Here is a 26177-nt window from a genome sequence, read left to right on the forward strand (position 1 = left end):
GGAGAATCTTCAAATTCTACCAGACAGTTGCCTCCCTTTCCTTATATCAGATCATGACTCCTATGCCAAGAGCGAACAGGCTGAGGAAGAAGAAACACAAGTCTGCAGTGGACTTTGCTTCTTGCAAGAGCCTTGTGCTGTCTGAAATCACACATTTCTAGCTGTTGCTCTTTGGGCTACTCTCACATTAGCCCAAGTACTGAGTGTTTTAGCTTAATTAAAAGTTTTTTATGAAGCTATAGTACTTAAGGTCCCCATTTCTCTGTTACCGGTATGTTAGCAGGTTTCTACAGTTCTAGGCATTGACAGTGTGCTATCAAGCAGAGATAACTTGTGTCATCATGTTTATATTTTATTTCACAGAAGAGAAACATCTGGACTTCTCTTTAATTGTTATTTAAGTTTCCTGATAGTTGGGTCAGTTAGTGTTCAGTCTTTCTCTCCTTTCTTCATCTTTCCCCCATCTACCCCTAAGAACAGAGTTTTCCTTCTGATTAGAGCTGAATTGCTTGTGTATTCATCTCTCTTGTCCTGAACTGATGGCAAACACTCTTCCCAACAGTTTTAAAGAAAGAGGAGGACTGCCCTGACTCGTGTGCTGTGAGTAAGCACCACGCTGAATGCGAGGAGTGTGGTGGCCTGGGAGTGCTGACAGGACGATGCCAGTGGAGACAGGGCAGTGGAAAAGGTACCTTTCTGTTGTGTGAAACCAAGCTTCTGCTTAGTCATCATTGTGCATTTGACTTCCATGGATATAAGATGATTTGTTCTGGCTGGACAATGTGGTATTGTAAACCACACAGAAGATGTGGCTAAAAAAAGTTAATCATAATACCCAAATGAAACATGCATTAGGAAGGAAAATGCTGTTAAGTTGGGATGGTCATTCTTGATCTTGTCCCTGGTGATCTTGAACATGGATACATAAAATGCAAGGTACTGAATTGGTTTTGCACCAGTGTAACTGGAACAGGTGATTTATGGCTTGCAAGATAATCTCTGTGATCATGAATTGAGTTTGAAATGTACCTATGAGGCACTCAGCAGGTATGCCCCAGCAGACTCTGAGCACAGATGCAGTGTCTCTGTTGTATCTGTTTCCTGTGGTCTGTAGCACAGATCTGGTGGGCGACAGTAGTCTTAACTCTTCCAGAACAATGCCTCTGTGTTCATGCTTTATCCCTTCAAACTGCATGAGTATCACAAATTATCTTTGCCTACTTGTAATTTCATATTCAAATATGTGTGAAATTGTGTAGAGGCATCCTTAGTTGTGAAAGCCGCTCTTGAGACTCAAAATGGTCAAATAGCTCTTTTTCAAGTAATACTCACTGTAACTGCAAGTGACATGCCCAAAGGGCTGTCAAAGGCACAAAGCAGAAAACAGTGAAAAATATAGTCCTTCCAGTTGCTTTTAGCTGTTTTCTTGCCTGTTAGTTCAGCAGATTGTATTTATAGATATTCATAAGTGTTTATTTTAAAAAGAAAAGCAACCCGTTTTCAGTGTGTGAACATACACATGCAGTTAGCTTTCCTTCAAAGCCTTGTGGTGTGTGTGCAGCTGTCTGTGCCTGTGTTCACAGGGATCACCACAAACTATTCGACGTGTACCCCGAGTATCAAGACTTGTCCGGATGGCACTTGTGACGTGATTGAGAGCAAAGACCCAGCCGTGTGCCCCCAAGACTGCACAAGTACGGAAGTGTTTTAGGATTGCCTTTTTTGTGTCACCACTGATGGCTGTTCGAGTTCCACTTTCTTGATCCCAAATAATTTTACAGGCTCAACATATTTACCATCTCTGCATTGCCATACTGGTGTTTGAATCATACAAGAGAGTTAAGGTTATGGGGACTAATCTCATTCTTCATTAAGCTAGTCAGCCAACAACTCTTGGCTGACAGTGGTGGAAAGATAACATTTTCTCAGTAATTTTTGTTCTGCTCCCTGTGTTAATTCACAGATAGTTCTTTTCAGGGGAGGTATTTACTGAAACAAGTATAGGTTTTAAACAAGTTAATGCCATATTTCCAAATTTGAGCACAATGTGATGGAAACCACGCCTATTTGAACTGAAATTTAAATAAATAAAAAGAAACAAATTTAAATTTAAACTAAATGTGCTTGCAAAGGATCATTTGGGGAAATGCACCTGGCCTTATTTGACAGGTGACCACCAAAATGATCCAATGCCTTACCTATTTGAAGATACAGGCAGAGATTCATATGAACAGCATCCATGAAGGAAGAATTGAAATGCATTTGTGTGTTTTCATGAGCACATCTATCTACATTCCATTCACTCATACCTGCAAGTTCACAAATCACCCTAGAAGGTAAAAAGGTTAGAAAAACAGCATATTGCACCTGAGCAATTTCAGTCTTCTATGAGACAGCAATTTTTGAGTGGATGTCTTTATACAGCATCCAGTATCTAATTCAGGAACAAAGGCATAGACATTTCTTGAATAATTCTCCTGGGTCTGGCATTCTATACTCCAAGTTTACATTTTGAAATTGAGTCTTAGAGGAACTAGGTTATTCTTACAGGCTAGGACTTATGTTCCTCTATAAAAGGAATGAATTAAAGAGGTGGTTTTTTTTTTTTTCATTTCTTACATGCAAGAATGAGATTGTGTATTGTAAATGACTTTTATCACAAAGCCAATTATTTCATTAGAGCGCATAAAAAGCAGTCATAGTGGCAGAAATGCTAGAAGTGAATGCAAATAACTTCTCTAATCATCTGGAAATAATTCTTTATTGGTAATAACCAGAATCAGTTGTCATTCTAAAAGTGGAAATATTTGTGCCAGAGGCTGCAATGCTAAAACACGTAATATGCAACATATGCAGCATCAGATGTTTTGCTCAACAGAAGTCTGAAAGAAATACAGTCTTATTAGATAATAGAAGCAGGCAAGTAAGACAAGCTTTCAAGATGTTATGTATGCCTTTTTAATGCCAGAGTTGGGTAATTTTATACGTGATTTGATGCAATTCAGAATGTGGGCTGATGCCCGAAAACAGTACACTTAGAGACAAAGCAATGAGTGTGTTTTGGGAGCTCAGAGGTGCAGGAGTACAATTATATTGGCTTTTACTGGCAGGGGACATTTCTTTGGCAATGGAAGGCAATACATAGAAAAACTCCAGATGTGTTAAGTTCAAGGATATTCTTTAAGTACAAACAGTTGCTGAAATGCTTATTTTTATGGTTAATCTATCATTATGATGGCTATGTACTTGAGTTCCAGAATTGCTTTCTCACACTAACATTATGAATATTGCATTTAAGGGTACTCAGCTGAAACATCTGTGGCTGTGACTGTCAAATAGAGGCAACCTAACTGCATTCTAAGCCAGAGACTTTCTTTTAGCAAGCAACTGCTGCTTCAGCTCTGTTTGCAGTGTGAGAATCTAGCTAAACATTTGTAAATGAGCTTTGTAGGTTCCTCTGAACTTTGGCTTTCTGATAATGGAAAAAAAAAAAAACCCATACTGCTTCTCCCTTGCTTTGCATGTCATTGTTTTCAGTGGTAGTTGGACATGATATTTAGTTTTGTCCAACAGCCAGTGTTTTTACTTTCTGAGTTTTGATGTGATATGGGATATGGCCTCTGTTTTTCCTTTTTCCAAACAGTCTTGAAACAGGGAAAGATCTTTCCCACCACAGGGTGATGGAAACAGCTGATGATTTAAAGCAGGAGCATGTAAAAGACCACATAATTCAAGCCAATATTGATAGCTCTTGGAATTTCCCTACCAGCAATGCATTGGCAAAAATTACATTTCTGAGTCTCTGGGATGTGTATAGGAAGCTCTTTGTTTCCAGTGTACACCTGCAGTGAATGTGTACTCCTTCTTTCCATGCTGTGTAAAAACCCTTTGTGCCCAAATCCCTCCCTTGTGAACAGTTTAGATAGGACCTGCTCATCCCCCACTTCCTCCTTCTTCCAGGTCATCAAACATATCCAGACATACATAAATACATATGATTTTTCTGAGGCTAATGGAAACTTCATTTCTTCACCTCTTCATGATAGACAGAGTTGGCTGGTGGGGGGGAAAAGCAAGAATTTTTGGGAATACCCACGCTTCTTCAAACACGTGTCAGCTCAGAGAGCACTGCTTAGCACAGTCTCTTCCAAAATTAACCATCCGAGCTGCACATAATTTAGTAGATATGGCCTCTCTGGAAAGATGGTCAAGTCTGTCTATTTTGCATAAATACTCAAGTCCCCATTTCACTTCTTCTAAAAAAGGATGTTTGCCTTGCTGTTGTCAAAAAATATCCTCTTCCACAATTCATGTTAGACATCCAAAGAAATGTAAAAGAAGTGGTCATTCACTCTGTTACTAAATTAGAGATAATGGCGGAAAATGAGTTTAAATAAAAAGAAGACTATATTGAAAATAACTCATTCGTCTTTTGAGTCCCTTCATGGTTTAGGCAATTTTTCCGAAAGGCAGCTAAGCTTGCAGAACTTGGTTGGTTTCTGTCTATACAATGCTGCTTGTGATTAAAGGCTATTTATGAATGGAAAATGTCACAACTGATGGTCGTTTTTATAATATATATGCAGAAAAAAAAGTTACTTACTTGGAAACACAGTTGCAGTCACTCTGCATGAAGAACTCCTGCTTGAAATCAAGAGTAGTTCTGTATGAGTTGCTGCACTTTTTTCCCAACATTAGATAATGAAAGATTCATTTTTTATCATTACACTTGGCACTTACTCTTAGTGCTTTTGCTAGACTGTCCTGTGGCATTTTAGAGATGTGATTAAGTATAGTTATCTGCATTGGACTTTTCCAAGGTAAGAGGAAATTGGCATTGATACCAGGAATAGAATTGAAGTCTGTAGACCGCAGGTCAATACAACTGGTACATCACCTCATGTGTAAAAAAAACATAAGACGATGGTAGAGAAAACTAAAATAGGGGAGATATTTTACAGAGAATTTTAAAACGTAAGACCTCAGTGATACAGAATCATAAAGCTTTATGAGCTAACTGAACCATGACAGCCATGAGATGATCATTTGAGGTAGACGTTTGGCATACATAATGGCATTCTATAGAAGCTTCTAATGGGTATGTGAAATAAGGAAAGTATCTCAACTATGTGTTGCAAGGAGAACAGTTATATTTTTAGTATAGATATATTTTAATCCAGAGTTTGCTATAATGGGAATAGCTGCTAATCAAGTCTAATCTTCAAGCATTCCAAGATCCCCTCACCTCAGGATCTCAGAAATTCCAGAATTTAGACACTCCCCTCATTCTCAGGAATCCCTGTCATTATCAATGTGCTGCTCCGTCAGATTTCAGATGCATACTAGGATAGACCCATGGAAAACTTTGAGCCTTTTTTTTTCCTTTGACTACATGTGAGAATCTTGGCTTGTGTCTGTGTTTGATTAGGTGCAAACATTATTGGTGGTCATGGGAAAGGCACTGGAAATCTTGGAATTAGGTCAGGACATGGGATTTGTTACTGCTTCCCAAGACAGAACTGTTATTGTGAGAAAGATGATATCCAGGGTAAGTCTAAACATTATCTGCTGTTCTCATATTAGTCTTTTCCTCTGTTTGTATCTACCTTCTGTATCTATACAATGATTTAAATGTGTGAGCATGTTAATAAGCAATACCTAAATTAATTAAGAACTGGCACCTTCTACTCTGGAGCCTGAAAATGTCCAGAGGGAGGTTATTTCTGTCTTTGATTAAAGAATCCTTTTTATCTGTTACTACATGACAAACAGGTTGGTTGTCCTTTGCTTTCCAGCAGCATTTGCATTTTAGTGAGACTCACCTGGTGTTTACAAAGACAGCTAGCAGAATTAGAATAATGACTTCTATTACTTTCAAGTAATTCCAGCCTCCTAATCATTTCTGAAAATCTCAGCTTCCAAATGTCAGAGACAGCCAGCAGCCATTGTGTTAGGAGGAGGTGTGGATTAGTGGATTACTTTTTTCACTGACCTTTGCTTAAACAGAAAAGCTCTATACATTTGTTTAAAAAAGATTGATGTGGATTAAGTACTGGTGGTTTGTTTGTTTTCTTTTGTTTTTAAATAAATTTTATTATTGCTTATAATATAACATGAAATATTTCGCATCAACTGAATTGTTTGGTATGTATCTCAGTTTACTCTTGAGTAAATTTTCAGTACGCATAAGAAGAAAAAGAGGAAGCATAAAGCTTCTTGCTTTTGCCTTTTTTTTTTGAAATTGTAGAGGGATATTGTGCTGTTTCTACTTCTGAGGTACAGGTTGCAGAAGCAGCTAAGTTAACTATGGATCTGAAGTCAGGATTGTCTTACGAACAGTGCAAGGACTGTATTTTGGATCTCTCAGTGTCTTCAGGAAGTGACTCCCTAGGAATGTTGTCTAGTGGCACACAGATTTAAATAAACTCAGTTTCCAAAGCAAGACACTAAAAGTGCTTCTGCAAAAGGCGAAGTAGGAAATGGGGAGGAAAAAAATGCATATGGCTTTAGAAGCAGTTGCAGCATTAGGCAGTGTTTTCAGAAATAATTATTTTGTTAAATACAAAGCAGAAATATTCTAAGTCTCCTAATCTAAAAAGTTAAAGAGAAATGTTATTTAATGTCTAATAAGTGGAATAATGAATTAAATTCACATTTGAAGATTTTATTTGATGAGTTGGATGATTCAAACTGTTGTCCACAAGAAAAATTCAGTCACATGTCTCCAGAGATGTAAGTGACATCAGAAGATCTATATATGGTAGGCTGGGTCTTAAAGAATAGTGACAGAAGTAGCTTACGTCTACAAAGGTCAGGGGGGGTCAAGCTACCTGCGCTTACATTTAAACAGTTAGGCAAACAATTACCTGTTGGTGTCCAAAATTGGTACGTGCAGTGGGCATATTTGCAAATTCTGAGATTTCATTGAGAATTAGCTATTAGGGTTTCCTAAGTTTGTAAATGATTATGAGTTCTGTTTCTGTCACACCTATGTGTGTGTCATGTGTGCTGCCAAATCGGAAGTAGGAGGCAGCAAGCAAAGTTCTAAGAAGTTCTTCTTGGTCCGCAGAGCAACTGTGTGATGATGTGTGCAAGACTGTGATAGCAGGGGCAGTGCTGCTGTCCTTCATCATCTCCGTGCTGCTTTCTTCCTATTTCATCCATCGGTACCACAAGAATTCTCCGAAGCCACCTATTGCCTCTGCAGAAATGACGTTCCGACGCCCAGCCCAGTCCTACCCCATCAGTTATTCTTCCACTAATGTCCGCCGGTCTTCTTTAGATTCCATGGAGAACCAGGTGTCTGTAGACACCTTTAAAATACCAGTAAGTCTGACATCATTTTGCACGCTCTTTTTCTATGTCTTTATTGTTCCTGAAGAATATTTATTCATGCAGAAAATCTTAGAGAAATGCAATCTATTCAAAGAAATACCTGATTCAGCTAACTATAATAAACCAGAAACCATGTGTACAGGTAGGGAAGTGAAGATAATTAATGAGTAATTATATATTATATATATTTTTGTTATGTTTTAATACAATATAGCATCTTAGGCCTAATTTGAGCCTTTTTTTTAACTAAATGTAACTCTACATTTGACAGTAGCGTGGTTTTACTTTGTCCAATTAAATGCTAATAATCTGTAGGTTCGTAGTCTCTGTGATGAGCCATAGTATAACAACAAGGGTAAGTTTAAAACAGAACAGGCTGTAGGTGTTGGTTGAAGTGTAAGTCTTACCCACGTCTTGAGGATCCTTTCCCAGTCATGCGATCGTACCTTTAATCTATCACATACTATCCAGGATGCCTGCTGGCTGGTGCATTTTCATGGACTGACATGGTACAGAAACAGTGCCACTTTATGAGACATGTGGCAACATCAAATGTTTGGATATTAGATATTGAGGTCTTCACAGACCTTATGCTCTGTTTGCTTTCATTTCTTGTCTTGTTTGTCCACCTGTCATCATTTTTGCAACCGTAAGGATTAATAGTACTAATTCCATAAGAGAAGGATTGTTCTCTCTGATTAATTCTTAAGGGAAATCCTTATTCTGTGAGTAAAACTGATATACTTCTCTGTGAAGTCCAAGGTCACATATTCATAGTTATTCTGAAAGCAAGCATTTCTCCTTTATTGTTTCATTTTTCATCTGTATCCAATTTTTCCAGACCTGTAAATATAATCCATTATCCATAGACTATGTGTACAACTTGTTTTGAAGTAGATGATTTCAAGGTAATGGAAAAATACTTTCAAAATACCTAGAGATTCAAAAGCTTTTGTAGGAATACACTGATACTGATCAAAAAAGCAACCAAGCATTGTACACCAAACTGTACCAATTCCTGAAGAATGTTTTCCTATTGAACATTAACACTTTGGGTGCAGCTAGCTGCTCCTTTTCTTGCTTTGTCTTATAGGGTTCTTTTTCTCTCCTGCAGGAAGATCCAAAGTGGGAATTCCCTCGGAAGAACCTGGTTTTGGGCAAGACTCTTGGAGAAGGAGAATTTGGAAAGGTTGTCAAGGCAACAGCATTCCGACTCAAGGGAAGAGCTGGCTATACCACTGTGGCAGTAAAAATGCTAAAAGGTACATTCACATTTGGGTCTGAAATGATTTGAAAACTAGTTCTTGTAACCTCTGAATGGATTTTAAGAGGGGCTCGCATGAAGGTAAGAGGTCAGCTAAAACCAACCGTTGTCACAACCTCCATTTTTTTCAGCATTCTGTTATATTCTGACAGATTTTTTGCTTTAGGAGTGAGCATCACATTTATCCAAATAAGTAATTTCCACAAATCGTAATTAATTATGTGTGAGGAGACCCTAACTTAACATAGAAAATGTATTTAATTTTGTTTGGCATTGATAGGAATATTGCAATGGCTTGTTAAAACTTTCTGATTTTTTTTTCCTTTTTCCTCTACCCAGTTTTCTTGGACGAAGCTTTTTAAATGAAACTTTTTAAATGAAAGTGATAATGTCAAGATACATAGTAGAACTATTAAGTTATTTTTGTGATTGAGAATTCCATCTACTTTTATACCTTCTGATCTGCTTTTCAATTACTAGGAGCTCTGCCAAACTGGCTTGAATAGCCCATTGCAGTCTCCTGGTCTTCAGTTTTTCCTAAGACTTTAAAGACAGGAAAAAAAAAATATGCCTACATAATGTTGAGATGATAACATTGAGACCTTGACCATTTGTTCCTGTTTTTGTTCAGCAGTTTCAGCCCCAAATATACCTGCTGCTTTCCCATATAGAAAATAAATTATTCTGAAAGAAAACCATGAAGAAATCAATGTTTTTGCTTGGTCTCTGAAGTAGGAATTCTCCAGTATTACTGCACATTTCAGGTGGAAGCTGTTGTAATGCATGGCTTTTGCCACCTTTACAATTATATGAGTATAGATTTTACATATCTAATATCTGAGCCAGGTTTCTAATTAGGAATTCACTAGACATGCAAGGATAGTGAAAGAGGTCAGTGCTTAAATCGGTTCCTTCAGAAAGCCTTTTTTTTCACCACATCCTGAAAGATGAAATAGGTATGAAAAGAAAATTGTGTCCTTCTCTACCATCTTGTGTACTCGTTCATATGAGCATGTAGTCCCTACATATCAGGCACCTAGAGATACATGAAACAGAATAGAGAAACAAGCTTCAGAAAGGCTTATGGACCTCATCTGCTGCTTGCAAGCAAAGATGCTGCCCATCTAATTATTTTACCACAGAAATAAATGCATTATGAAGTGCATGCCTGCATTGCAAGAGGTTCACTGGAGATCAGGTCATGTGGAGGAAATCCAGGAACTAAGTGTGTTCAGAAGTGAAGACTAGTTAACTTTTAATACTCAAGTAATGACCTGTATACCATTATCAATAGAATAGTCTTAGTAATAATTTCATTTCATATTTATTTGTGTACTTGTGTCACTGATATTTCTCACACATTTTCATTAACAACATGCGACAGAGTTAAGATTCCAAGATGCAGTGGTTAAAATGTTGCTTTTACTTGCAGATAATTTAACATTCAGCTTCCCCTAGCTCTTAAGAAGGAAAGAGTTGACAGAACTGATAATGCGAAGGAGTAACCCTTTATTTTAAGCACCTTATTTTAATAAATTGATCTGACATTTACAGTAATACTTCAGGCTCTAATGAATCCCTTTGTAATGTAAATTACATTGCAGATAGTCACCTGAAATTCTATTTTCCAGCTTGGCTGGCGAGAACATTTGTCATTCTGCATATATTTGCTATCAGTTTAACTTTACTGTTAACACATAACGACTAAGTATAAGAAATGCGTTAGTCCACAGTGGTCTTTACGATGCTGTCAAGACAGTTATTTTGGATCAGGCCAACATCACCCATTCTTTCCCTATAACAGATACAAAAGAGGTAATTTGTCTCAGTATTAGGGACTTCACTCTGCCTGATTTTTAAAAGGGAATGGTATGTGAACCAATGTATAATGGAGAAAGCCCCCTGCTTATTGCATAAAAGCTATCTCCTGCCTGAGCTGTGTAGATGGGCATGATCTGTGCTTAAGAACAGACCAGAGTAGGATGTTTCCTACTTTGCCAACTTGACAGTAAGTACTGGGGAGGGAACAAGGAACAGTAATTAGCTGAGCCAAGATAGTCTTGGATCTATGGCTGGAGGTTTAAAGTGCCCATTATTGGCACTTTTCTCATATAAATTAAATCTGACCTCCTGTATGATATGAATGCCATCATTACAACAAAGTTAAAGGGGAAAACACCAACCTACATGTAAACAGACACTATTCAAAATTTGTAAAAACAAGAGGCATAAAGCTTTAGAGCTAATTGTCTCCCTTTGTGCACTAGCAAAGTTATTTTTTTCATCAGACAAACAGGTACAGTACATGGGGAACTTTGTTCTGTTGTTGCACATGCTACACAGTTTCAGAGCTAGAAAAATAGGACTTCCTCACAGGCATTAAGTTGATGTTCATTTTTGTTTTACCTGAATGAGTATTTTTGGTAGTCACTATCACTAGTGAGAGACCATTCAATCTTGCATTCCCTGGGGTAGAAGACTCTGAAGTCTGAGTGGAGGTTCACACTATAAATAATATATGGCAGATACAAACATATATTACTAATACAAACATATAATAGAACAGAATAAAAAAATATCATGACTAGGGCAAACTATTAGCACATGTATTTTAAATGGATATGTAAATAAATCATTTGGTGCTTACAGCTTTTATGGAAAAACATACAGTGTGGTACCAGAGATCAGAATCTGAACTTGTTTTTTATTAGCTTTAAGTAAATGTGACCACATACTTGTCAACTGTCCCTTAATAACACTCTGTAGGAACTATCCAGAGAGGTTCATATGTCAGAGAGATTAAGAATGAGGTAGAAAAAGGGTTTTCTCTGACCTATGGTGTCTTTATGACTGAAGGTCTCCTTCAAGCCCCAGTGCGTTCAAAGGGGAAGTTTGTTAGTCAGAAGAATTCTGCAAAACCAAAATGCCTGAAAGGCTGAGAAAGCCTCTAGGGGCTACACAGTCACACGATTCCACTGACATCAGCAAAGTCTGCATACATGTCTCCCAGTAAAAACAATCTGAACTGTATGTTTAGCTTCTAGATCAGGATGTGTGCTACAAGTGTAAGCCAGTTAGTGGATTTTTTTTCTGTTGGAAAAAGTATTCAGGAGGAGGAGGGAGTTAACTGAACAAGTCTTTTTTGTTTGATAAACGTAAAACCTTGGCTTTTTATGTTTCTGAAGCTTTCACTGCAGTAATTCACTGTAAAAAGTTACTCTAGAACACTAGAAAAGTTCTGTAATAATTTCATGGCATCTTCAAGACATTACAGACTCTGGTCTTGGTTCTTAGCTGACCTGCTCCTCTAGTCATTTGTATCAGGGCAGAGCGATGATTAGAGCAGGTGACTGAGCCAGAACACCAGCAGCCCCAGTCGCTTGGTTCCGATGTGAACGACTGCAGGAGAGTGGAGGTGGGGAACTGTCTCTCTGGTGGAGAAGTCTGGACTTTTCCAACCTCTTGCTAATTCCAGGAGAAATGGTTGATCTTGTACGTCAGGCGGTACATAGAGAACTCTTGAGTAATGCTTTCCTAACCACAACTGTGTGTTTGGATGCTTTCTGCAGAAAATGCTTCCCAGAGCGAGCTGCGAGATCTGCTTTCGGAGTTCAACCTTCTGAAACAGGTGAACCATCCTCACGTCATCAAACTTTATGGAGCCTGCAGTCAAGATGGTAAATATTAGAAGCTTGTTATTAAGATGAAAATATCAACCAAAGAAAAAGCAGGTCATTGAGTTTGGACCACTGCTTAATAATTGCTGAGCATCTTTTAAATTTGCTGCTGGCTGAAAAAAAGAGGGACCTATGAGAAAAGCAATGTTTAAAGGGAAAGGAAAATGCAATTCAGTGTAACTAAGCATTCTTCCTGTGATTTTCTTCAATATACATTTTGATTCTGAAGCCATTCAAAATGTAACCAATCTACTACCAATTCTCTTCCAATCAATATTTATTTTTATATTGTTATTTATATTTACATTATTGTTTCCAAATGTGGGTTATATTTAAAGATTAATGAGGTTTTCATTATTGTTGTTATTCATACTAAAACAATGCTTTGAGGCCTGAACCAGGGACTGAGATCTCCCTTTGAAAAAAAAAAAGGAAAAAAAAAAAAAAGAAAAAAAGACAAGACAACTACAGATCCTTTTGTTAAAATATAGCTGGATGTTAGATTGATATTCAGTTCTCCTCCTTTGTCACAAAATCATCGTCTCCCCGTTGTTGTGAAATATTTGCTAAAAGCCACAGATATTGAAACGTTTATTTCAAGGTGGGAGATTTTCAGACACGTATATTATAAATGCTCAGTTTTTTTCATTGTTGTGCATAGGAATTGATCTGAATAATTTCTATTCATATTAAATGAAGTTGCATGGCAACATCCTCTTCCTTTTGCATCTGTAATTATGCAGCCTAAAGTCACGGTATGCATGTTGTGACCTTGGGCAAAGGTCTGCCGCCTTTGCCCAGCCAGTGCTGTTCCACGTTGTAGACAGAAAATATAACTCAGGACTGAGTCATCTCTGAGTCTCAGTAAAATAATGAACCAGTGGGGCAGGATGTATTTTTTTTTTCTTTTCAGTACAATGTATTTTTCCATCTCGAAGGAAGTGAATTGTTTCTGAGTCATAGGCTTTTAATAAATATCAAGTTAATTCATTAGCGTATGGGGTGGGAGGGCTTTGATATGGCAGACAAATGTATTTAGCGTTAAAAGCACTGAGTGGATATTATTCATGTGGGTAATGGGGAAAAGAAACTAATGGATTGAAATGTCAGAATGTTTCTTAATGCTATGAAAAGGCATCTCACATACAACACTGGAATTAGCCGATGATTTGTGAGCTCAGTATCACGCACTCCAGAAAAGTATTTTGATTTTTTTTTTCTTAAGTTTCTCTAAGCTGGGCTGTTTGACAAATCTGATTTGTAAGAAGGCTGTCTCTTTTATAGTCGCAAATTATCTAGGTGAGAGCATATATAAGAGCCTGAGTTCTGCTTTGATTTAGGCTGAAATTCGCATAGAGGATGTAAGCTAAAAATATTCTATGATTCCATGTCTGATTCAGTGCCTTTTATGTAGAGGCCAGAGGTGTCTGGAGCCTCTGACTGTTCAAAGCAATGTGTTGATTAGAAGAGACTTTTTTGAAAAAAAATAAATTATTATCTATTAATTGTTTACTTATCAGTGTGTTTGTTATTTCAGGCCCACTGTATTTAATTGTGGAATATGCTAAATACGGCTCCTTGCGGAGTTTTCTCAGGGAAAGTCGAAAAGTAGGACCAAGCTATGTGGGTAGTGATGGCAACAGAAATTCAAGTTATTTGGACAATCCTGATGAGAGAGCCTTAACAATGGGAGATCTGATATCATTTGCATGGCAGATATCCCGAGGAATGCAGTACCTCGCAGAAATGAAGGTAGGGCAGTATAACAGTGATCTGAGCATGTCCTTGTGATAGATGAATGTGTCAGCAGTTGGTCCCTCCACAAGAAGTATAAACACTATTGTGGGTTTCTTCCAAAAGCTCGTCCATCGAGATTTGGCAGCCAGAAATGTATTGGTGGCAGAAGGGCGCAAAATGAAGATTTCAGATTTTGGCCTCTCCCGTGATGTCTATGAAGAAGATTCATATGTCAAGAGGAGCAAGGTACAGTGCATATTAAATACTATAGTGGGAATTATTACCTAATTAAAAGAATTAATTTATACTGAAGCATTAAGCATAGAAGAAAAAATAAAAAATAAATAAGATAAAAAATTATAAAATATGGTTATTTTTGTTAACTTAGAATGATTCTCTATTTTAAAGAAATAGAAGTGAAGATGAAGCAAAACTATGAGCTTTATCAGTGGGACAGTAATACATTTATGTGTTAAAAATATATCATATTTAAGTCATGACTACCTCTTCCATCTCTTTTTGTTGACTCATCAACAAAACTAATTTATTTCTAATAGATAAAAGTTAATAAAAGTAAAAGAAGGGTCACTATGATGAGTAAGGCCTTAGAGCATCTGACACACAAGGAGAGGCTGACAGAACTGGATTTGTTGAGCCTGGAGTAAAGAAGGCTGGAGGGGATGTTACTGATATACCTGGTGGAAGGGAATGAAGCCACCAGAGCCAGGCTCTTCTCATTGTGGCCCAGTGACAGGACCAGAGGCAATGCATGCTATTTTAAATATGAGAAATTCCGTTTACAGAAAAGGAAGAACTTTTTTACCCTCACTGTGATTGAACACTGGAACAGGTTGCCCAGAGAATCTCTGTCCCTGGAGATATTCAAAACCTGTCTGGAAATGGTCTCAGGAAACCTGCTGTGGCTGCCCCTGCTCTGAGCTGAGGGGTGAGGTTCTTGCACACCTTGACAGCTCTGTGATCCTGTCAAAAGTCGCAAGACAATATTTAAAGAATAGGATGAGACCTGCTGTTTTTTTAAAAGCAATATGTCAAATAGCCTGTAATAAATTATTTCTTTTTCTTAAGGCTAGAGAGTTCACACAGGATGCTTAAAAAATAGCATGTGTTTTGTTAATGTAAATACAGAAGAATGACACCTTTTTCATTGATGGAGCTTTTAACTATTAACCTTTTTACAGGTAGAGGGCAGCCCATTTTTAAACAAGGTGGGCCCTCTCATTTATGCAGTTCCTTGTCAACCTGCTTGAAAACACCAAAAAAAACCCATCAGTTTTCTCTGTCTTTTCTCCTATTTATAATTAAAAATTTAAAAAAATCCCAAGGAGTTGAAAAAAATGCAATTTATATAAAGATCCTAATTTCAGGAGTGATCACATCTGTGTAGAAAAGGAGGCAAAGGCCTCCTACAAATGCTTCCAAAATGAAAGATACCAAATCTTCATCAAAAGGTCAGAGTGGATTGGGAGCTAATGCTACCTACTGCAGGTTATTTAAAGCAATTCTGTTTTGTCTGCCCCAGTAAATTATCGACAGGTGCCTGGATACAGTTCTGTCTGCTTGCAGTGCTCATGCAGGATTCAGCATATGGTAACGTTTCAGCTGTAGGACTTTACAAAGGAAATTTGATAAAAAGATGAGTTGTTGAGTCACATCACTACTTCCCTGAGAAGAAATGCTTCAGCATAATAACTTTGAGACTAAGAAGATAAGTTAAGGCTTGTCATTTATTTATGCTTGTAGAAAATATTGCCAACTACAGCAAGCCAAGTCCTGCTTTCTGCCTGTTTGCATCCACCTGTCACTGACCTCAGCAGAACTTGTACAAGTCAATCCCAGGCCAGACTGTGACGTTCACTAACACAGTGTTTAATTGACTCTTTCTAAGATGGGCAGCGTTGGTTCACTTCCCTCTATGACTTAATATGAAAGAGTTGCCAGCAGAATTTTTTGCATGTGAAAATTTTAGAACTTTATGAAAAGTGAATTTTAAAGTTTAGTTTTCCCTGTTTTTTCAGGCCAGTTTGTGTGAATGTTTCTTAAGTCAAAATAAGTTGCAAAGAGAAAAAAAAAAGCCATTTTGGAAGACATGATCATATGTAAAAAGGGGTTTGCCACATTCATTTATTTATCTTTTGATAGATCTGTTTTACGTGGATCAATACCCGTTGCTCTGTATTTTAAGTATGATGCATTTACATAAAGGCAGTTTAATTTTATTTGACGGGGTGTTGATGTAGTGAATGGATGTTTTCTCTTTACTTCTGAGACACTAGTCATGTAGTATTATTTATTCAGAGCCTAACAAGCATCTGTCTGCTTGCATAGGGAAACAGGGAAAACAAGAAATTGAGAGGAAGGAAGAAGGATAAGTTTCAAATCCTACTGAAACAGTTGTTGCATATATATCTGAAATTCATGAGAGGAAGAAATAACGCATATGATATTGTGAAGGTTATGAAACATCTAAGAAATTTTGAAAAGCTAGATTTTCATGAGTATCGGGGGCAAATTTCTCAGATTATATCAGTGAATTTCTCCTACTGAGAAGTAGCAACTTGTAGATTCAATTTAGTAACCAGTAACCAAATATGACTGTCCAGTTACAGTTCTGAAACCAAAGATATCTTAACATCTAGGTGCTTCCATTTATGCATCATCCCTGATATAAATGTGATAGCTCTTTCTTTTAATCACCATTCTCCATTGGTTTTGCATTTGCACATTTCCCAACAGCAATGGGAAGACAGACATTCATGTCTAAAGAATATAACTCTTTGGATGAAACTTTGTTAAGAGGAGAGTTGAGTTTATCTGACTTAAAATTGTGACCATCTGGAAAAAAAATACACCACCTTATTATACATACTTAGATTGATGAAGTGTGTGGAATGAAACGAATGAGTGATTTTAAACACTCTTACAATTGTTCTCCTTGCTGTTTTTCTTATGAAATGCCAAATAATTCAGTCCATTGGAAAATACTAGAGTATGGATAGAGTATCTGTTACAGTTTTGAAGACAAATAGCTTGCTTTTCCACTTGGAAACTTAACTTTCTGACCAGTAATTATTAATATTTTGGTGGGTTTTTTTTTTCTCCTAGGGCCGGATACCTGTTAAATGGATGGCCATAGAGTCCCTATTTGATCATATCTATACAACACAAAGTGATGTGTAAGTATAAAATCTTTCATTCTTTATGTTTATGTATTTGTGTAAGGAGATGAGGGATGAAGCACAACAAGGTAGCCAAAGCTGTTATTCTTACAGAGGGATGTGAAGAACACAGCCTGGATGGCACCATCAGCTGGCAATGATACATAAGATTTTTTTGCTGTTGAATTAAATCTGAATAAAAGGTTATCAGAGGTATTTAAGCACATAATTTCTGTTGTAATCAACAAGGGTTGGATCTGTTGATGTGACATGGTTGCCTTTGAATATATAGACAGAAATTGTTGGTCTTTGCTAAAGATAATGGTTATACCCAAACCTCCCAGTCCCTGTTCATCAATTGTCTGTAACACTTGCTGGCAGATGAGGGATGGGGTGGGAAGAGGGAAAGAAGAATTTAACTTCTGGCCTCGCTACTATTGAAAGAAATTACAAAACTCCAATTAATTTTAATGACAGTCAGCTCAAACCTTAGGCCTTAGTCCAGTTCCAGTGCCAAGATGCAAGCTAATTTGTATGATTAGGGAAACAGATCCTGAAGATGGAGATGCTTCTTCCCCACCTGGGATGATGAGGTGCCAAAGCAACCACAGCTAAGCTGCTTTCATGGCTGATCAGCAACGAACCAGGCAGAGAAGTGTTTACATACATTTAACTGAGGAATCAGATCCTTTAATTTCTTTCTCTCTAAGCTGAATGATGCTTGTGACTAGTCACCAGGCAGACAATGTAAAACTAAGTATTTTTTATTTAGGAAAAAACCCTCTAAGGAACTGCAGAAGTGGTAGTCCTTATGCCTGATTGTCTGCTAGGTAGCATTTTGGGTAGCATCTTGATACCTTCCAGGTTTCCCTTGAAAAAGAATCTGAGTAACATAATATTTTCATTAAACTCAAATGACTAAAACATACTAATCTCAATGACATTTCACTTTGGAGGAAAACACTTTGATAACAGCAGTATGTGCAAATAGGAACCTTTCAATTTGTACTTCTAAAATTACTTTCATTTACTTTTTATTCTCTCTACAAGTTCGAGCAGTTTTAGTGAAGTAAAATATTTTACTTGCCTTGGAAATTCCTTACAAAATGAATTTCCAAAATAGGTTCATTTACTTTGTTTCATTTGGTGTAAGAAAACAAAAAAAGATTGGGGTGGTTCTTGGGAGAATGTCACTTCTACTTAGGTCTGTTTACAGGTTTTTCTGGGCCTTGTTTATCCTCCTCAGAGTATTTGTTGTGCTGACTCACTTCCCTATGACTTTTTCCCAGAGAATTATTAAAATTCTTTAAAAAACTTCTCAGCACATTTTTAATTTCTTCATTTTCTGCAAAACAGATTTGTCACTATGGTTTGGGGCCAGAACAGATTGTGTTGTCATGTAACTGCCTCTTCTTTGTTGATTGCTCTTCTGGATGCACCACTGTTCCTCCCTGTGTGTTTTGCTGATGTGCTGCTATTAAGCCCTCTCTGGTGCAGCTGCTGTGATGCCCGGCAGCGGTTGCGCAGCTGGCGCGAGCAGCAGCCTCAGCGCAGCAGCAGCACACTGGTGCTGCGCAGTGTTGCTGTTCCCAGAGCCGGTCGGTGTCTCCGTGCAGAGCCGTGCTACTTTACCAGCTTTCCCCGAGGTGCATCAAGTGCTCTTACCAGAGCACCGCACTGGGCTTGGTAGGTCTGCTCCAGCACAGCGGCATAAAAGGTCTAAATATCTGCCAGACTTATTCAGTGCCTTTGACTGGCTGGTGAGGTCAACTTCTCTATTCACGTCATTACACATGAAGTAATCTAAGAGTGTTATATAGCCTAATTTAGCCAAGTCCCTGCAGAACAATACTGAGACACACAGAGTTGCAGAGCAAACCCTCTCCAGCACTGTTCCACGAATGCCATTCCAACAGCACCACACAGATAAATGAAATACTTTTTTTCAGCGCTGATGGTTCTTTTAGATACTTAGAGTCGCTGAAAACACTATCTTGTGAATAGTCCTTGTTGTTTATGGTGATGCAATTACATTTTAGGTGAAAATATATATTAAAATACTCAACAACCATTCCAGTATGCCCTTTTTTTTCTGACAATGTGTTTCTGTTTTCCAGCTTCTTCTTCTAAAGCCTTTCTATATAGTTAGGGAGTAGCAGTGCTTAATAGCGGTACTACTCACCAGCATTCACAAAATTCCTTTTTGCTTCAGAGGCTGATGACATCAGAGGACAGCTAGTCTACTCTTCCTCTATAGAGTACATTCTTTTTTCCTGACTTTTTCTGATCAGATTTTTATTCAAGAATAAACGTGGCACAATGTGAAATTTTCCATCTCCTGTTTCTCTTCCCATAGTACTTAATTTGTATAATGATCTGAAATCATTGCAGCATTCTACAGCATTCTATTCTAATATGCTCATTTACTAAACAACTTTAATGAAGAAATTACTCATCTGATCCCTTCTCCCATATTCTGTAAAATAAGTGAGTTTTAAGCAGAAGAGGTGGATTTTAAAAATAAAACCAGCCACACTACAAAGTTTATTTGAATTAATCATGGATAGAATTACAACCTGATGGCAGAGCATAATTGGCTTCAAAAAGGGTCTGAGGAGGTATATTAATAAAGTATATGAAAATGTTATAAATATTAATTAGCTTTCAAGAATGTGCAGAGTGATTAAAAATTAATTCAGTGAATGGCATCAGGGAGAAAAACTGCAACATACTGCTTAGGACTGCGTAAGACCCATTTTGGAAGTTTTATTGCTGTACTTTTGGGGTTACAATTGTTTAACATGTGAGAAGCACGGGTAGAATGTAGTCAGACAGGAGGTGAGGTCTGTGACTAACATTTTGATATGGAATTTTCAAAGGGAATTATATACTGCTGTTTGTTTTGGCATTAGATGTGTAGCACTTCCTAAAATCTTAAAAGTGGAGTTTTCACAGAAATTACTCAATGGCGAGAACACAAAAACTAACATTTGTCCTGAGTTGTATGCATTTTTGCTTCCAGATGCATCCCTTTGAGTATCCCCTTGTAGTGAAACAGTGTTGGCTGGTTTCCTTCATTTTGAACATCCAAATTTTGGCAGTTCTGTCAGTTGAGCAGATTCAGAGTAATTTGTAGCTTCTTTATGTCTCAAAAAAGCCTGCCACTAACGAAAGAAAAACATTTTTGTCTCTTTTCTCCTGGCCTACCCTCCAAAAATGGACTAATTTAATCTATCTAAGTATTTCCAACCTGTTGAGCGAGGTCTTTTTGTTTGATAACAAATCGATAAAGGTAGGTTAAAAAAGTCACCATTTCTTCTGTTCATTTCAGAAAACAGGTTATTTTGTCATCTGTTGGCATTTCCAGAATAAATTCTTTCCTCTTCTTTCATCAACTCTAAGAAGAAAATTAAGTCCTGAATCACTGAAATGGCCCAACAGACCAGCTGAAATCAAAGGTGTTGCTTATGATTGAAGTAAACACATTGTACATATAAAGAAACACAACCTCATCGTCAAGAGAGCAGACCAGTCCCTTGGTTGAGCTAGCCTGTGTAAATTTAGACAATTATTTCTGAATAGGACTGCAAGGGCTAATTAGGAGGTTAGACTCCCTCTGTAGCCAAAGGAACAAGAGAGGAGCACTGTACAAAAGAGGAACAAGCCTTTGGGCTGGGCCACCATAGGAAGGGCTTTCTCCTTCTGCTGTTTAGAGAAGATGGGCCTTCCCAGGATACAACTGGCTTTTGCTAGTGGATAAAAGAAGGCCATCCTTATCTCTACTGTCTTGGTTGCTGATCTTTATTAATGAACAGTATTTGGTAACGAGGATGGCCGTACATGCATCTGTATGGCCCGTCTGGTTCAGCAATGTCTTGAATTTGGTTGGGTACTCAAAACGCTAGAAAGGGATTCATTGGGTGAAAGCCAAAGTTCCTGAAACCTACCACTCAAAAGCTTGATTTCTCTTTTTCAGATGGTCATTTGGAGTTCTGCTATGGGAGATTGTAACTTTGGGAGGCAATCCCTACCCAGGTATTGCTCCTGAAAGACTCTTTAACCTTCTAAAAACAGGCTATAGAATGGAGAGACCAGAAAACTGCAGTGAAGAAATGTAAGTAGCTCTTGATCTGATTACATTCATAAAACATTTATTGAAAAAATATATTAAAAAAAGGTTTAAATAAATACCACATAGATACTATTCTGTGTATCTCAGACGTGTAATCAAAGTATGTAGTACTCAAAAGAATGTGATGAAATTAGTGAACAGTAAAGTGCAGGAAAAGCTTGCAGATCTATCCAAAATATTTGTGGATGTCGAATAACACAGATGCCAAACAATTAAAAGAGTTTGAATATTTAAAACTTTTGAGGGTGGGGTGAGGAGGAGAATTTCTTAAAACAGTGGTAGCTAAAATATTCAAGAAAAGGTTTCAGTACTTTTCTCCAAATGAGAGAGGTGTTACATCCACAGTCATTGTCTATTAGTTTTCCTGGCATTCCAAAGGAGAAAGGATACCTTGACCCAAAAACATACGCTCTAGAAGACACAAATTTTCTGTGACTTGATTGACTCTGTGGCAATTTCTTTTCTATTTGGAGACAGTTCACATTTTATTGGCTGATTTATTAAAATGCTATCAATGTGAAGTATCTTCTCTGTGTGGTTCTTCCACAGCATTTGGAGATGATGCATGATTTTTATGTTCAGCCTATAAATCTGGTCATGGTCAGGTTTTTTTTTCAGAAAGTTACCAGGCTATAATCACTGTGACAGCTCTTTTGACTGATTTTTAATATGAAGGATGCTTTGGCCACATCCGGCTGAGAAAACAGAGTATAAATCATATAATTTGGGGGTTTTTCTAATAACATATACAGAGAAAAAACATCAAGGGTTTACAAGTGTCACTGGCAAATATCCTCTAGGAAATACTTATTTTTTTTGTTTGTTTGTTTCGTCTCAAGAGGCAATCAGACTTCATTCCTCAAACACTTGTTATATCATTGATAATTATTAGGTTAGGCAAACTGACCATGTCTGAGTTTCTGTTTTGTATTCAAGACACATCATGGCTTTCTGACTGGTTTAGATTTTCTTCTGTTTTGCTCAGAAATTTTTCTGACAGCCTTTGATAGCCAGCACTTTAAGGACCATTTTTCTTCAATTGCATTCTCCAGTCAAGGAAGAGATGGGTCATAGATGAGGGGAAAAATGCAGTGATTTTAATAGGTTGCTGTAGTTCTTGTAGCCAACTGTTTCCACAATTAGAGCACTTTGTGCTGAACAACACTTGAGCTAGAAAAATAATATGAACAGCACAGGTTGGAGAGTTACACATCCAGAACTTTGCCAATGTCTGTCTGATGATAGTCACTTAACTATAAAACTTCAATTCCGCTCTCTTTTGTTTCAACACTATGTACTATAGAAAGCAGTTAAAGACAGAATAAGACTAGATATAGTCAAAATAACAATAACAGAAGTCATTAAAAGAATGTTAGTTTGTGCAAATAGTCTTAGTTTAAGCTTCACTTTGAATAAAAGTTTACAGAAACTTTTAAGAATTTGTACAAATAAAGAACAAAATCCTACTTTCTGATATAACAGCAGAGTTTTCCAGATTTAAAGATGATATACAAATTTCTTTGAAGTCATGTGCAAACAAAATCAATTAGAAACATGGTATGCTTCCTATACATGAGGTAGTCCTTTAAGAAAGTGAAAATACTGAAAGAAACCTACGACTGTAGTCCTTTAAGGACAGCTAAGTGCATCATCGTTTAAACGCATAAAGACTCAGGAAAGTAAAAGCCCGTTCTTGTGAATGTTTAACAGAACACACGACAAAATGATGGATGTACTTGTGGATGGCCTTCATGCTTCTGCTCAGCTTCAGTACTATACATTATTTGAGCAGAAGCATGATCCACTTTTAACAATTTTATTTTCTTTTTCGCCCTGGTGGCGGGTGACAGGTACAACCTGATGCTGCGCTGTTGGAAGCAAGAACCGGATAAAAGACCAACATTTGCTGAGATCAGCAAGGAACTAGAGAAAATGATGGTGAAGAGTAGGGTAAGTGTGGGAAAACATGAGTTTTTGAAGGTTTTCATCATAAACGGAGTGTGAATATATAGAAATTATGGGGTTTTTTTAAAAAAGGAAAGTACTTTACTTTTCATCAAATGTTGAAGCATCCAGCTTTTTAAAAAACAGTACTATTCAATATAGTGGCTTTGGTGAGTTCAACTCTAAATGCAGATGAGTTATCCTTAATCTGCCTAGTTTTCTTAAATTTAAAAACAAACAAACAAACTGTGAAAAGTTATTCCTAAATCGCACTTCTGAATAAATAACCCTAGTGAGCCTAGAACTGGAAGAATACAGTATTTCCTTGAATCTGATTTAGTTACATGATGATAGCAGCAGATATACAAGCTGTTATGATTCCACCATTCTGAGTTACTTTAGAACTATTATAATCCTGTATGGACTTTCTTCAAAGGAATGGATGCTGAGATCTAAAAAAAAAGTTCAAGTTGCATATCTTTATGAAATGTATATGTATCTACTTGCATGTAAACACAGACTTTTTTTAAAAAGTCTAGTTACAGGAAAGGGAGCAGTTACAAATGAAAAACAGAGGAAATAAAGGGACCATTATCAGATTTGATTAGAGGAGTAATTGTGCCACTGTACTCAGCACTGGTGAGGCCCCACCTTGAATCCTGTGTTTAGTTTTTGGCCCCTCATCACAAGAAGGACATTGAAATACTAGAGAGGGTGCAGAGGAGGGCAACAAAGCTGGTGAGGGGTCTGGGGCACAAGTCTGATGAGGTGCGGTTGAGGGAACTGGGGCTGTTCAACCTGGAGAAAAGGAGGCTGAGGGGAGACCTTATCGCTGTCTGCAACTACCTGAAAGGAGGTTGTAGCATGGAGGGTGTTGGTCTCTTCTCCCAAGCAGCAAGTGATAGGACAAGAGAAAATGGCCTCAAGTTGCACCAGGGGAGGTTTAGATTGGATATTAGGAAAAAATTCTTTTCGGAAGGGGTTGTCAGGCATTGGAACAGGCTGCCCAGGGAAGTGGTGGAGTCACCATCCCTGGAGTGGTTTAAAAGGCATTTAGACGAGGTTCTTAGGGACATGGTTTAGTGCTAGACTTAGGTTATGGTTGGTTGGACTCGATAATTCTGAGGGTCTCTTCCAACTGAGATGATTCTATGCTTATGTAATAGCTTTTGTAAAATGATGATGAGATTTGAGTACCTTTCTCCTTTAAGCACCTATATGTACCTATATATATATTTCAGTCATACATATGTATCAGGCATAAGAGAAACTGAAGGTCAAACAAATCAGTTAACACAGCCCTTTCACTTCTTGGTTATTTTAGTGATGTGCAGAATTAAGTAAGGAAAGTATTACTATTCCTCTAGCATGTCTAGTGTTCTGGCAAATCAGATACTTCCAAAGATGCTATAGCTGCAGAAAGAGAGTGCCTGCTCAGGTGCCAGAGGTATTATCAAAAGAAAAATGCAGTGATGTCTGTACTTGTTTTAAAGAAACCAGATGCACATTTAGCCTTTTACACCCAACCAGCAACATTGCCACGTACGTTAACCCAGCTTTTTATCTGTTCACTTCTCAGGACTACTTAGATCTCGCAGCTTCCACACCTTCCGATTCCTTACTTTATGATGATGGGCTCTCAGAAGAGGAGACACCACTCGTGGACTGTAATAATGCTCCCCTCCCTCGAACCCTTCCTTCCACATGGATTGAAAACAAACTCTATGGTAGAATTTCACATGCATTTACTAGATTCTAGCAACACACAAAAAATGATTTTTCTTCTGCACTGTTCTCAGACTCTGTAACCCCATTACAGTGTTTCTTGTCTGAATGAAGCCAACCAAAATTTGCTTGGAAGCTTCTTTTGTTTGTTTTTTTGTTTGTTTGTTTGTTTGTTTGTTTCTTTGTTCTTTTGGTAAATGTCAAAGTTTGCATCAGGATCATCCTTTAGTCATTTTGCAGCTGTGTTTAAAATAAATGTTTTTAAAAGGATGTGAAAATAAGTAAAATGACTAGATATCATACAGTAAAAGAAAAAAAAAAAAATCAGGGAAGTATTCTCAGGGGAAATATAAAAGGTTAATGAATATCTAATTCAACTACCCTGTTGGGGGGGGCGAGGAACATTTAAAGTATGTTAGAATCTGCATCTCTAATTTAAGCAATAGACTTTTTCTTTTAAAATACTGTTTTTTGCAATAGCTCAATGTAGGACCCATCTGCAAAATTTTTCATTTATCAAGCTGGATTTCTAGATTTCAGCTGCTGTTAATGTGTTCTGGAGTCATAAGCTGAACTGTCTATTTAATGTATCATAGAATTAAACCAGAGTATTATATACAGAAGTTAGAAATACTGTATATAAGTATTATATACAGACTAAATCAACATGTGAAGTTGATTGAATTAAAAATTGAAGTAACAGTGGACATTTTGAAAATACACTCAGCTGTTTTCACGTCCTTTGATTTATTATGAAAATGTCAGTACTAAACCCTGATTGAATGATGTAGCAAGTGTTTTTAAAAAGAACATATGCTTTCATATTGTTATGGTGAGATGGACAGTAAAAATGGTTCTTGCCAAAACTCCTACATTTTGTCTCCTGATTAAATATTCTACACATTTTTAGATATTTACTAACATCACAGATTTTTTTTTTTCCATTCTTCAAGCAGTATGACTTTTGAAAAGTTGGATCTTTTAGCTTAAAAGTTGCCATTACTACATGGCTTTCAGTCTAATTTTGATCTGTACCCTAGCTATAATTTTCTTTAATAGGTTCCCTTAACTCATGTTCACTGTGGGGCACTTAGTGGCCAGATTGTTAAAAGAATGCAGTAATAGAAAAAGTTGCCACTGAGGTCAATGGCAGATGCTGAAAGTTTAGTAAGCAACAAAATCAGATA

At 37.3% G+C, this 26177-nt stretch overlaps 1 protein-coding gene across 1 annotated transcript in view; it reads left to right on the forward strand.

Moving 5' to 3' along the window:
* Nucleotides 1-26177, forward strand: part of RET (ret proto-oncogene) — a gene marked incomplete at its 5' end in the record, with an annotated part of 83246 nt that overhangs the window by 54815 nt on the left and 2254 nt on the right. The window contains 12 exons of the mRNA XM_082053593.1: nt 563-688; nt 1584-1694; nt 5429-5548; nt 7070-7326; nt 8450-8597; nt 12169-12276; nt 13814-14028; nt 14137-14259; nt 17137-17207; nt 21166-21303; nt 23172-23271; nt 24845-24992. Coding sequence (XP_081909719.1) covers nt 563-688; nt 1584-1694; nt 5429-5548; nt 7070-7326; nt 8450-8597; nt 12169-12276; nt 13814-14028; nt 14137-14259; nt 17137-17207; nt 21166-21303; nt 23172-23271; nt 24845-24992 — 1665 coding nt within the window. The remainder of the gene's footprint in view (nt 1-562; nt 689-1583; nt 1695-5428; nt 5549-7069; nt 7327-8449; nt 8598-12168; nt 12277-13813; nt 14029-14136; nt 14260-17136; nt 17208-21165; nt 21304-23171; nt 23272-24844; nt 24993-26177) is intronic.

This window comes from Streptopelia decaocto, assembly GCF_964273445.1.
Source record: "Streptopelia decaocto genome assembly, chromosome: 5".
Lineage (NCBI taxonomy): Eukaryota > Metazoa > Chordata > Aves > Columbiformes > Columbidae > Streptopelia > Streptopelia decaocto.